Below are 14,162 nucleotides of genomic sequence, written 5' to 3' on the forward strand. Positions count from 1 at the left end.
CTTGCGGCCCTTCCTTGCACAAGCAGGGAATTGCTGATCACCACTGTGGGATGGCAGGAGAATTCCCTCCAGGCCAGGCTGGATTCTGGAGATTGTTGGTGGTGGTGGGGATCACTTGGGCATGACAATGGGGTCACTGGGTGGGCAAGTAGTTGAGTTCCTGCATAGTGCAGGGGGTTGGACTAGATGACCCTGGAGGTCTCTTCCAACTCTATGATTCTAAGATGCATCCTGGAGTATTGTCTTGAGGGAAGGAGAGTTAGAAATGCTCTGGCCGCGTGACGGGGTGGCCCCAGCAGTGGGTGCTGGTCAAGCTCTGCCTCTTTCTCCCCGTACAGGCTTCAGTGGCCACCTGTGCCAGTATGACATCGATGAATGTGCCAGCACACCCTGCAAGAATGGAGCCAAGTGTGTGGATGGACCCAACTCCTACACCTGTGAATGTGCAGAAGGTAGGCAGATTCTGGATCAGGTGTCTTGTCTTTCTGGTAATTATCAGGTGTCTTTGAGATAGCAGCTTCTTACACTGGGCCAGGGCAGTGGTGTCTGGGGAGGGAAACGGCTTTTTGAAAGAACTGGTAGGATGCTGATCTGGGTCCCAAGGGGACACAGGAAGCTGCCTTCTGCTGGGTCCAACCCCCGTCCCAGTTGCTCAAGGTCAGTCTCATCTATTCTGATTGGCAGCAGCTCTCCAGGGTCTCAGGTGGAGGTCTTTCACATCACCTGTGGCCTGGTCCTTCCACCTGGAGATGCTGCCAGGAACTGAAGCTAGGACTTTAGCGCATGCAAGCCCATGTCTGTCACTGAGCTGCTGCTGTTGTCTTTGGCTCGGAGGAGACATTTCTTCCAGGGCTAGAAGTGCCCAGAGATGAAGCCTCCCCAACTTGGGACTCCTCACAGCCTACATGCCTACAGAGCAATAAGGAGCCCTTTAGGAGGCAAGAGAAAGGGGTGGCTTATGGCCCTGTTGGCATTTGGCTCAGCATGGTCTGTACCCTCCTGGCCTAGAACATGGCAGAAACATTGGCTGTTTCCTGCTTCTCCCCTCTTCCGGCCTCTTGCTCCCCCGGGCACCTGACTTGGAAGCTTCCATCTTGACTGAGACAAAATCCAGTTTTCCTGGTGGGGGTGGGTTGCTGGGGTGCCTGTCTGCTGCTGCCTCCCCTCTCCTCTGGCCCCTCGCCTCTGCAGAGGAGACAGCAGGAGTACAAAGTTTGTCCCTGTACCCCCCACCCCACCCCCCTCCCTCCCTCCCTGGGGTTGCGTGCGCTTCATGAGTGAAACCCAAGGAGCATCCGGACAAAAACAGCCGCCAGAGTCCCTGGCAGCCAACAGTGGCCTTTTGTGGAGCAGCTCCCGCCAGAAATCTTCCAGCTGAACAGTCTCTAATGAGCATCTTGGTGAGACAGGAGTGCTGATGAAAAGCGCCCATGTAGATTTTATGCCGGAGGGGGGGAGGGAGTCAAAGCCTCGCTTTGTCCTCCCCTCCTCCCGCTTTTGTCCTTCCCCCTCTGGCACCGCACTTCTCAGCCAAGATAAAGGGGCACGGCTGTTACCCCTGCGTGGGTGCGCACAGCCGCCCGTCCCCACCCCTCCCGCCCTGCTGGATTCAGTAGCTGAGCGGCAGGCAGACAGGCAGACACAAGAGGCTGGCTCCGGCTCTCTGGGAGAAAGACAGATGGGATTTGTTACAGGCTAGCATTTGTATAGTCCAGGGGACGGATCCCGTCTCCGAGGCTGGGAGGTGGTTTTGTCGTGTCTCCCCCCCCCCCCCCCCGGTCCTTTGCCACGCTTTCTGTTTCTTCTCCAGCAAGCACCATCTCAGTTGCTTGCCCCCATCACTGGGCGGGGGGGGGGGGGGGGTTGTCAGCAGCCAGCCAGCTCAAGTCTGAATGAGTTTGGCTGGGCTTCCAGGTTCAGCCTCCCTGTGGGTGGTTCCTTGGGGGCCTCCTGCCTTTCCACAGCTCTCCTTCATGAGCATTCAATAGAGCAGGCTTCCAACGTGCCCTCGGGCACCATTGCACCTCCCAGTACTTCCCTTGGTGCCCACTGAACTTCTCAGAAAGCACAAAACAGGGGTTGTCGGCTGCCCTCAATCAAGTGAATGGCTTTCACTGTGGATCGGGAGGTCAGGAGAGCGCCAGGGCTTTCCTTTGGCAGTGCGTGGTTCCATTCCCTCTCCAGGTTTTCCTTGTTCTCAGGAGATGCGCGGAGGGAGGTATCCCACTCAGTTCCTCCTCCTTTGGCAGCCATTGTGGAGTGCTGCTCATCACCCCCTTTCAAAATTCCAATGATGCCCGCAGGGCCAAAAAGTTGGGGATCTCTGCATTGCAGCCTTGTAGAAGACTTGTCTTGTAGATTGATTGGCTACTATAATTGGAGGAAGGGTGACCCCCCCCCCACACACACACACCATTGCAATTTTCTTGCAGAATCAGCAAAGAAGTGTCTGTGCAGTATTCTGTTTTTGGCCCTTGTTATCTGTTCAGGACTCAACATTCTCCAAATGTAATAATAATCACCAGCTTTTCTTTCTGTAAAAAGAAATTATTATTATTAATTGTGTTTCTCACTGAGTTTCCAAGGGGGTAAAGAGAGACACCTTTTGTGCCGGTCTGTAGGCCTCCTGCCCATCCCAGTTCTCTTGTGCCCCTTAAGGAGACATTTCTAGCAACACACCAGGATTTCCCCTGACCTGCAGTAAGCTTTCAAAGTCTGTAGTTCTCAGAATATCTCATTCCCAAGCCTTCAGGAAGCGATGGGGCTACCTTTGCTTTCTTTGACTTTCCTGCAAATATGGGTGAGCAGTTGGAGAACGCAAGACCAGTATTCTGGCCCCCCTGGAGGTGCAAGCAGCTGGGGAGGCTTCCCTGTCTCACGCTCCTTGTGAGTCCCCCAAGCCCTTCAGGCTTCTGGTGAGCCAGTCAGCAGGTTGGTCTGATGCAGCGGTGGCTGTGCTTGTGTTAAGGTTTGGCTACGCAAGTCAAACAGTTTCCTTCTGATGTTTGCTGTCCCTTCTGCCCCAGGTTTTGCCGGCCTGCACTGTGAAACTGACATTGATGAATGTGACCCGGACCCCTGTCACTATGGGGCCTGCCATGACGGCATTGCCACCTTCACCTGCCTCTGCCAGCCGGGCTACACTGGCCACCGCTGTGACATCAATGTGAACGAATGCCAGAGCCAGCCTTGCAAGAACGGTGGGACTTGCCAGGACCGAAACAACGCTTACCACTGCCTGTGCCTCAAAGGGACGACGGGTGAGAACTGTGAGGTGGCGGCTTAGCAGTTTCCTGACAATCTATGTAAGAGCTGGATCCAAAAACAAACCCGGAAGTCATCTGGGGAAAGGGACATGCTCTTTGTCACAAGTAGGGCAGCCAGAAATAAAAAAGTGAGTGATCCCAGCTCTGTGTGGTTTCTTAAGAAGGACCCATGAACTAAGCCTCCCTTCTCCAGCCCCACTCTGGAACTCAAAGTGCCTCTTTGTAACTAATAGAGCGAGAAACTCCTGTCTGAAAAAAGACTGAGATTTTTTAAGAACCTGACATTTGTACCATGGTAATGTCATGTGTGTAAGAGCCTCTTGTGGCGCAGTGGTAAAGCAGCAGACATGCAGTCTGAAAGCTCTGCCCATGAGGCTGGGAGTTCGATCCCAGCAGCCGGCTCAAGGTTGACTCAGCCTTCCATCCTTCCGAGGTCGGTAAAATGAGTACCCAGCTTGCTGGGGGGTAAACGGTAATGACTGGGGAAGGCACTGGCAAACCACCCCGTATTGAGTCTGCCATGAAAACGCTGGAGGGCGTCACCCCAAGGATCAGACGTGACTCGGTGCTTGCACAGGGCATACCTTTACCTTTAATGTCACGTGGGGTGGGTGGGTCCAGGCTCACTTGCAGGGTCTTTGGTTGCAGTAAGCTGGCATGGGCTGTGCAATGGGAACCAAGTCCCGTTGAACAACACAGCGATGCAGTTGCATCCACCACGGGGTATACAGTCCTTCCTCTGGTGGCCACCCCTAGGCGTGCCTAATCACCACTAGCCAACTTTCAAACTCTCCCCGTAATTGGCTTCTTCCTCAGAGCCTTTTTTCCTCTCATCCTTGAACTCACCCTGTCCTGCACATGCCCAGAGGCACACCCTCTCTGACAAGGGCAGCTGAAATTATAATCTAGCCATGGTCAGGCTGTTGGCCAGTATCTGCCCAATGCTTTCCCATTCCTTACCCTCTTTTGGGGAGTCTTAGTGTGTCTGGACTAACAGTTCCATTTTCCTGATTGTCCTGGCTCAACCTTCTCACCCACCATTGATCCACCGGTCATTCATTTTCAAATCACATCTGTTAAAGTAGCAATCCCCAACCTGTGAGCCGCGGACAACATGTGGTCCTTCGACTAATTGGAGGTGGGCCCCGAAGGACGCCTCCCCCCCCCCCCCCGGCCCTTTACAACACTCTTCGGGTGTCATTGTCTCCCATCACTCCCAGATGGGACTATCTCGTTGCAGAGAAACAAGCTCAGGGTTCCCATTGATTTGTCATTGTCATGAGTTAAAATTTCCATGAAAATAAAATGTTCTTTATGTTCATTGTTGTGGTGTGTCTGTATCTTATTTTGAAGGGATGTTTAAACATTACCATAGTGATCAGAGAGTGTTAGGGCAGTGGTTGAGAGTAGAGGAGTAAACTACCCCCCCCCACCGGGCCTCAGTAAAAGGCGTTGAGTGGTCCCCGGTGATAAAAAGGTTGGGGACCACTGTGTTAAAGGATGCCAGCTTGGCGTAGTGGTTAAGAGCAGCAGCCTCTAATCTAGAGAAGTAGATTTGATTCCCCACTCTTCTACATGCAGCCAGTTGGGTGACCTTGGGACAGTCACAGTTCTGTCAGAGCTCTTTCAGTCTCACATCCCTCACCAGATGTCTGTTGTGGGGAGAAGAAGGGTAGGCAATTGTAAGCCGCTTTGAGATTCCTTCTGATAGTAAAAAGCAGAGTACAAGAAAAAGCTCTTTTTTCCTAAAGGGGCTGCCAATCATTGCAAACTGATATATAGATTTCCTGTTAGCTTTTGACCAAGCTGAGGAGCCATTGCAGCACTTCCTTGTTAGGGCTACAGAATGAGGGCCCTTACGTTTACATCTAGCAGGGGTATCTTTCCCTGTCCTACCAGATATCTCAAGCAGGGCATCTGTGCCTGGGCCATCTTGCACTTTCTTGGATTTACTGTCAGCCTGGCTTCCCTTAACTTCCCTAGCACCTTGCTTCAATCCAGCAGATGCTGGAACAAAGCTATTGCCCCATGTAGCCCAATGGGCATGTCCATGAAGTAGGCCTTGGGGTGCCAGAAAGGCTATTTTCTCTATCATTTTCCCTCAGAGGAATTTGTCAGTTGTAAATTAGACAATGGGTTGGGTACTTCGGTGCCCGAACTGGCCGTTGGCTCCTGACACAGCCAGCGCCGTGCCTGCATGGTGTGGCGCTGGCTGCGTTGGGTGCGAATGGCCGCTTCAGGCACCAAAACACCCAACCCTACTTGACATCCCTATGGACACAATGCAAGCTAACTGCCCTCTGTTGTGCCCCTGCAGGGTTATTTTTTATCAAGGTCTTCCCACTGCCTGTATTAGCTAGGACCTGAACTGCTGAAACCATCATGGTGTCTTATGTTTCTGAGCCCCTGGATCCCCGACCCATCCTAATTGTCCCTTCTTGCCCGTCACACTACACTCTGGGGTAAAAACAGCATTCTGCGGATTGGCAGTGAGCATGGTAGGAAACAGGCCAGTTTCCTTCTTTCACGTTGATTTCCAAAGCGTCTTCAGTTATTTTGGCAGAATTGTCTGCAGAAGGGTAAAGGCAGCTGTCTCAGATGCAATCAGCCGCACCCTTGGCCAGTTCTAATAAGCACTTTCCTTTCAAGGACCCAATTGTGAAATCAACCTAGACGACTGCGCCAGCAACCCTTGTGACTACGGCAGATGCCTGGACAAAATCAACGGCTATGAATGCACATGTGAACCAGGATACACAGGTGAGAACGGAGCAGGACAGGGAGGGTGGTGCCCGGATACACTCTGCCTGTTGAATCAGTGAGCCCTGACAGCCGATGTTCTGCCCTCCTTCTCAGGGAGGATGTGCAACATCAACATAGACGAATGTGCGAACAACCCTTGCCACAATGGTGGCACATGCAGGGACAGCGTCAACGGCTTCGTGTGCATCTGTCCAGAAGGGTTCCATGACCCCGTATGCCTCTCTGAAGTGAACGAGTGTAACAGCAACCCCTGTATTCATGGAAAATGCAATGACGGGCTGAATGGGTATGTTTCTGGGGCTTGGCTGGTTTGGTTGGAAAATCCAAATGATTCTCTCGGTGTCGTCATTCTGGGGCAAGGGGTGGGGGGAGGGGATCCAGCAGCTCAGCCACCCCAAGTAAAGCTTCTCCTCCATCTCGTGCACTGGCATGCACATCCTCGAAAGACGTGGGCCAGCCAGAAATAGTGGCCAGTGTGGCACCTGGAGATGTCCAAGATAGTGTGCAGGGAGTCAGCTGTTGTGGGCATATGAACACCATGCGCCGTTCTCAAGCTCATGCATTGTCGTTTTCCATTTCATAACACAGCTACAAGTGCGACTGCGATCCAGGCTGGAGTGGAACAAACTGCGACATCAACAACAACGAGTGTGACTCCAACCCATGCATGAACGGGGGCACTTGCAAGGACATGACCAGCGGCTACATCTGCACCTGTCGGGAGGGATTCAGCGGTAAGCGGCCTGGGTGGGGCCCCTCTTATACTTTGCCTCTTAGAGACAACAGCTGCTCACCAAGACGTGTGAGTGACCCACGACTAGACTTCAGTTGCCTTTAATTGCTTTAAAAAATGGGGCAGAAATGCTTGAAAAAAGCATGAGACATCTTCCCTGATGTTCTCCAGCATGAAAGGCTTTGAGATGCTTCCTAAGATGCTTTGAGATGCTTCCTAAGGTGGCTTGGACTCTGGGAGGACCCTCAGTAGGTGGTCAATTGCCCCAGGAGGGACCACCGTTCTGATTCGTCCGGTTGAAGAAACTCTTTCTTTCTTTCTTTCTTTCTTTCTTTCTTTCTTTCTTTCTTTCTTTCTTTCTTTCTTTCTTTCTTTCTTTCTTTCTTTCTTTCTTTCTTTCTTTCAATGAAGAGTCCAATCAGATCAAGTCATGGAGTTGGAAGGGGCCCTACAGGCCATCTAGTCCCACCCCTGCTCAAGGCAGGATCAGCCTAGACCAGGGGTAGTCAAACTGCGGCCCTCCAAACTGCGGCAGGGGCTCGTGGGAATTGTAGTCCATGGACATCTGGAGGGCCGCAGTTTGACTACCCCTGGCCTAGACCATTGATGGCGAACCTTTTAGAGACCCAGTGTCCAGGCTGCGACCCAAAAGTGCCAACACAGCAATTTAACCTGAATACTGAGATTTTAGTGTAAGAAAAACAAGTCACACATTAACATCTTTTGTCTTAAAAAAAAATACAATAACAGAGCTTTCAGTCATGCAAACTATTTTTTATTGAAAGGTACACGTTTGCATTTGTCATAGTTTCGAACAATTAATGTGATTTTTGCCCCCAGCCTGGGTCGGAGATGCACTTTGAGGATGGGAGAGACCTCAGCTGGGGATAATCTATAGAGTAGGGGTGGCCACACTGACTCTTCAGAGGCCCATGAGCTACAATTACCATGAGCCCCTGCTAGCCCCATGCTTCTGTGCTAGGGCAATGGCGCGCATGCCCACAGAGAGGGCATTCAGAAGAAGGATCTGTCCAGCCGCTGCTTGAAGACTGTCAGTGAAGGGGAGCTCAGCACCTTCTGAGGCAGCCCATTCCACTGCTGAATTACTCTGACTTTAAATTTTTTTTCCTGATAGCTAGGCGATATCATTCCACACGTAGCGTAAACCCGTTACAGCAGGTCCTGTCCTTTGTATATCCTATCAATACAAAGTTTGGGGTTTGCATTTGAAATATGGCGGGATAAAGATTCAAATGAAGGCAAAGCAGTACTCTGTTTTGTGCTGTTTCTTCCAGTGAATTGAGTGATGCTGGTCTCGTGGTTGAGAGAAACCTGGGAGGTTTCTGGTTCAAATCCTGCCTCTGCCACAGACTGGTTAGGTGGGCCCTCTGACTCTTCCTCAGCTTCATCTCTGCAGTAGTCTGGGGTGGCAGGCAAACATGAAGTGCTTTGGAGAGCCCTGCCAGGGAGAGGGCACAGCAGTGGGGCAGGAGACCTGCCTGGATCACAGGTGGGCTGACGGTGTGCTTCTTGTCCAATCCAGGTCCCAACTGCCAAACCAATATCAATGAATGTGCTTCCAACCCTTGCCTGAATCAAGGAACTTGCATTGATGATATTGCCGGCTATCAGTGCAGTTGCCTGCTGCCATACACTGGTAAGAGCATAATCCTGCCCCACTCAAGGCAACCCGACACTAAAAAGGAGGAGAAGGAGAAGAGGGTTTTCATGGCCACTTTCTGCTAGGAGGGGGGAGGGAAGTTGATGTAGCAGTCGGCATTTGAGGAACCTGACATTTCTAGCAGAGGCATGCACAGGTAGACTCCACATCTTCTCTCCCTCCCTCCCTGTGGGCTGCACATTAACTGTTTCCTCAACTCTTTGTACCAGGAGGCAGTTCTTGTCTCCCAGGATCACAGAAGCACCTAACTCCAGAGGGCTAAAAGACACTTGAACTTACAGGCAGTTTTCCAAAACTTTGGGGTGTGGCACTCAATCCTCCCTAACAGGGATCTTCACACAGACCGTTTATGCACTAGGAACTTCACTGCCCCAGCTCTCATGCAGGAGCAAAAATCGGGGGCAGATGAGGTGCACCAGGCCAAATGCTCCCCCGTGTGGGTACAGGAAGAGGTGGGGCAACCTGCCACGACTAAAACTCCAGCCTGCAGTCCAGCATGAAACCTCCAGTGCATAAACGGTCACAGAGAAGCTTGAAAGAAAGGAAAACTCTTAGTTTGCTGGAACAGGAGAGGCTTCTTCTTCTTCACCTGGTTTTTTAGGGGTGTGGTGATTATGGAAACACTTTATAGTCATTGGCTTCCGTGTCATCGTCCCCCGCCCCCCCCCCCAAATTCAGTTCTTCCTATGGATAGACATGCCTTGCATAAGAGGCCAGCAGTTTCACAGGCAAGACATTTCTGCTGAGCAAATTCCTCTCTGCCAGTTTCCTGCTTCCTCTTGCTACACAAAATGGCAGTCAGCGGACAATTGGAGGAAGTTAGGAGTACTTTCCTGTCTTCATTGGTTGCCATGGAAACAGCCGTGGGATAGGGAGGGAATAGAAGGATCTGGAAAACAGACTAAACCTTCAGATGATCCTGGCTGACAAAGAAAATAATGTTAGGTAGTGAATTTTGACCTTGTAAACAGGAAAACCTCTTGGATGAGAGGGCAGAGGAAGGAGAAAAGAAATATGAGTTGTCTGAATCATAGAATCATAGAGTTGGAAGGGACCTCCAGGATCACTGCACATTTCAAGAACTCACAACTACCTGCTCACCACAGTGACCCCAATTTCATGCCCGTGACACCCCCGCCCCGCCCCCCCCAAACAATCTCCAGAATCCAGCCTGGCCTGGAGGAAATTCACCTACCATCCGTCTTGAAGACGGGGACAACATTTGCCCACATCCAATCTTCTGGCACTTCATCTGTTCTCCAAGAATTGTCAAAAATAATGGGCAGAGGCTCAGAAATTATATCACCAAGTTCTTTTAGTACCCTTGAATGCAATTCATCTGGCCCAGAGGATTTGGTTTCATTTAAAGAAACAAGGTGTTTATGGACTACCCCTACAATGATCCCTGGCTGCAACTCCCATCCCTCATCACATGAAATGATTTTGCCACATTGAGCATGATTCCCTCGCAAGAGAAGATTGAGGAGAAGTAGGAATTGAGCAGTTCAGCCCTCTCTTCGTCACCTGATACAATGTCACGTTCTGGTCCCCACAATGGTCCTACCACGTCCCTATTCTTTTTCTTACTTTGAATATAACTTAAAGAACCCTTTTTTGTTGTTTTTAGCATTTCTTGCTAGCCTAAGCTCATACTGAGCGCTAGCTTTTCTAACACTCTCCCTACACATATTGGCTATATTCCTCCTTGGTTATAAGGTCCTCCTTCCAGTTCCTAAATGAGTTTTTTATTACTCTCCCAAGTTTGTTAAAACCTGCTCTCCTGAAATCCAGCCTGTATGTGTGACTACATACACCTTTTCTCTTCCCCAAGTTCATAGAGAAAAAAACCTCAGAGTCATTAGTATCAAGTGCACCCACAACTTTTCTTTTGGTCAACCCAGTACGTATTCTTACTAGTCATAAGACAGTGAAGTGTGAGGCTTGCTCCTTCTTGGGCTTTTTTGCTTTCCTGGGCATGGAGAACTTCAGTCTTTTCCAAGAAGGTAATGGTTTGAAGAAGACATGCTTCAAGAAGAGATAGAGAAGGGCATCTACCACCCAGCTCCAAATATTTGAAGCCCAAATTGCAAAATCCCTGGAAATATCAGTTGACCCCAGAATATTATGAAGGAAGCTACCATCTTAGCATCAGTGCCAGAACTGCCCCAGTGTGAGATCCTAGCTCATTCTGCCATCTGATCAGCAAGACTGAGGCCAACCGTTCATGCTGGGTTTTGTGTTTGAACCCCAGGGTCTACTTGTGAGAACGTGATGGCTCCTTGTGCAAACGCTCCCTGTAAGAATGGTGGGGAATGCAGAGAGTCAGAAGACTTCAAGAGCTTCTCATGTGCCTGCCCTTCTGGGTGGCAAGGTAGGTATTAGCCTCAGTTATGTACATATGCATGCATCTGCACATTTACAGCTAGTATTTTAGCTCTGGGTTCATTTTTCTACATGGATCCCTCAAAGTGGTCATATGGGAGAGGGTTGAGTTCTGGTTCCAGGAATCCTGTCTTTCTTCCAACAGAATCCTACAGCATCTTCTCAGCAGTGCCCCAAATGGAGGACTAGTCCCACTGTGCAACCAGGCTAAGAGGAGGCTCAAGAGGGCTCTGAGAGAGCACAGAGATCTTAGGGAGAGGCAGGTTGCTTGCACAGTCATGTCCTACATGCCTTTTATAAGTTTGGGAGGATGCCTGCAAAATATCCTTTAAGGGGGGGCAGTAAACTTCCAACACTTTATTTGTAGTGGTCTTGTATAGAACAGTATGTTTACTGGGTTCAGCTCCAAATAAAGATGTGTTGGCTGGGAGCTGGATGGTCAACAATTGCATTTCGAGGGCTTGATTCATTGCTGGCTGTTGCAGTGGCTAACCAAACCCCAGCTCCCCACCGCCCCCCACCCCGGATGCATCTGTCTGCCTGTGCTGTCTGTGGCTGCCTGGAGATGGTTCCCCAATTCTTTGGATTCACTGTGAGTCACTGCATGGCCTCTTTTCCCAGAAGTTCCTCATTTGCAAGCTGAAATTGTTTTTTACTTCAGCTTGGGGCTGGTTCATTGCGTAAGTCAGCCTTTCCCAACTTTTTTACTGTCAGAAACCCCTGAAACATTCTTCAGGCTTCGAGAAATCACAGAAGTGACCCAATTGTGCTGAATATGGTTGGAAAGCACAGCTGGGTACATGCCCACCTGGGCCCCCCCTTCCAAGCCCATCACTGGCCATTGGGGCGGGGGGGGGGGGTTGACATGACCATATTTTTATTTTTATTTATTTATAATATTGCATTTATATACCACCGCTCCCAGAAACTGGTTTGCGGTGGTTCACAAAACAAGAAAAATACAACAATATCAGTTAAAAATATCCCATTAAAACAACTCCAACACCTACAAATACAAAATGGCGGTACACTAAACGTCTTCAAAAAAATCTTACCCCATCCTCCGGGCATCAGCCTTAGTATAAGTGACTATAACCAGCTGGGAAGGTAGAATCAGGCTCCTAGCAAAGTCTAGCACTGCAGGAGGAGCTGTGTGTGTGTGTGTGGGGGGGGGGGGGGTGATTGAATACACCAAGGCTCCCATCTGGCCTCAACCAAACACCTCTGTTCTGCAGGCCTTGCAGAACTTGGAGAGTCCTGACAGGGCCCACAGCTTGTCCGGGAGCATATTCTACCAGATAGAGGCCAGGACCAAAAAGGCCCTGGCTCTAGTCGAGGCCAGGTATGTCTCCTGAGGCCCCAGTAAATTCATACCCACAGAGCAGAGTGCTCTTTGGGGGGCATAAGGAGGCAGGTGGTTCTGTAGGTAGGTAGGGCCCAAGCTACATAAAGCCTGAAAAACCTTGAACCTGATTTGGAAGCAGATTGGCAACCAAGGCAGTTGTTTAAGCCAGGGGTAGTCAACCTGTGGTCCTCCAGATGTTCATGGACTACAATTCCCATGAGCCCCTGCCAGCAAACGCTGGCAGGGGCTCATGGGAATTGTAGTCCATGAACATCTGGAGGGCCACAGGTTGACTACCCCTGGTTTAAGCAGTGGCTGAACATGAGCCCTCCAGGAAGACCTGGTAAGGACCCAGGCCGCTGCATTCTGTACCAATTGCAATTTCTAGTTCAGGAACAGGGATAGGCCTGCATAGAGCGAGTTACAGAAGTCCAGCCTGGAAGTGACTGTTGCATGGGTCACAGTGGCCAGGTGTTCCAAGGACAGGTAGGGCACTAGTAGCCAGGCTTGCCCTAGATGCAAAAATGCAGTCCAAGCTACTTTAGTGATCTGAGCCTCCATAGATAGGGAGGCATCAAAAATCACTTCCAAATGATATGGGCATATCGCCCCATAAATGTTTAACAAATTTAATATATATTTAAAAAAATAACTCCCACACATTCAGGAAACCCTTCCAGGACTGCCAAGAAACCCCAGGGTTTGACGAAGCCCTGGTTGAGGAAGCCTAGAAGAGGTGGTCTGTGAGTTCAAATCATATGGCTGCATTTGGAATAGAAAAATTGTGCCTGACAGAACTTTTCTTGTACCCAAGAAGCTGCATTAAATGTTTAAATTTGGCCTGCAATGCATTTGTCGGTTAGAAACCCTACAAGCACAGAAAATAGTTCATGTTTTCATCAGTATTTCTGGAAATGGAAGCCGTGGAATCAGTTTGCAGTACAGCTTTGCTAAGCCTCCTGCTTTAGATCCATAGCAGGGCTGCAAGTTTGAATCAGTCAATTAATCACCTAGAGCTTTAGTTGATTACTTGGTGCGGGCCAGTTTAAAATCAATGGGGGCTAATTTTAATTGGTGGGATGCAAATTAAGGGCACACTTGTTCGTTCTCAGAGGCTGCTTTGGTTCTACTGCATTTCTGTCCCAGGGAACAACAGAGGCAGCCTTCCTGCTGGCAGTGAACAAGGTGGTCTTCTCCGCTAGCAGAAGCGGATGCCCTCGGTGCTTCTGGCCTGTGCAGAGAGTTCCCGTTCTGGTTACAGGGGTTTTGTGTAGGGTTGTGCGTGGCGGAGTCCGAATCGGCTGTTCCAGGCCGACGCAGCCATTGCTGTGACGTGGACCCCGTGGCACAGCACTGGCTGCATCGGCCTGGAAAGGCCAATTCAGACGCTGCCACGCACAACCCTAGTTCTGTGCCCTGTCTCCTCTGCAGCTTGGACCTCTGGAGCTCTGTTGTCCTGTTTCTGGCTGACCTGGTGGCAGTGGATTTCTCTTCTCCCCGTCCATCAGCTTTACACAGCCATGGGCAGAAGGCAGCAGAAACCTTAGTTGTTCTGTTTTGTGAAGGGTTCTTGTCAGTGGATTTTGCCGCCTTGTTCTTTTGCCACAGCCTCTTGGGAGTTCAGCAACAAAGGTCATCAACTCCCAACGGGGATTTCTTTATCTAGCTGTGATTGTCCCAAGGCTGCTTCTCTGCTTTTTCCTTTCTGTTATCTGCCTATCATGTGAGACTGGCCTATCTAAACGTCCTGTATGTTGCTGCAAGCGATGAATTGGGGAACTGCCTCCAGGTGGAAATGCAGATCTGTGTAAGAATTTGCAGATCCTTACCTGCATAGTAAGCAAATGGAAACCACACACAGGTTTACAGATACTTTCCTCTTCCATTAGTACACTTAGAGCCAACAGGAATGCCTTTGGGGGGGGGCATATTCTAGAACCATATTCTGAACCACTGCTGGATCAGCCCCACCTTCCATTGGAGCCCTCCCCC

General features: G+C 50.2%; 1 protein-coding gene across 1 annotated transcript in view; it reads left to right on the forward strand.

The window, feature by feature from the left end:
* Positions 1 to 14,162, forward strand: part of NOTCH1 (notch receptor 1) — an 87,461-nt gene that overhangs the window by 49,807 nt on the left and 23,492 nt on the right. Inside the window, exons 10-16 of the mRNA XM_077306694.1 lie at positions 339 to 452; positions 3,027 to 3,260; positions 5,916 to 6,026; positions 6,123 to 6,315; positions 6,618 to 6,763; positions 8,306 to 8,419; positions 10,695 to 10,814. Of these exons, the coding sequence (XP_077162809.1) occupies positions 339 to 452; positions 3,027 to 3,260; positions 5,916 to 6,026; positions 6,123 to 6,315; positions 6,618 to 6,763; positions 8,306 to 8,419; positions 10,695 to 10,814 (1,032 nt within the window). The remainder of the gene's footprint in view (positions 1 to 338; positions 453 to 3,026; positions 3,261 to 5,915; positions 6,027 to 6,122; positions 6,316 to 6,617; positions 6,764 to 8,305; positions 8,420 to 10,694; positions 10,815 to 14,162) is intronic.

This window comes from Paroedura picta, chromosome 12 (genome assembly GCF_049243985.1).
Source record: "Paroedura picta isolate Pp20150507F chromosome 12, Ppicta_v3.0, whole genome shotgun sequence".
Taxonomy (NCBI): domain Eukaryota; kingdom Metazoa; phylum Chordata; class Lepidosauria; order Squamata; family Gekkonidae; genus Paroedura; species Paroedura picta.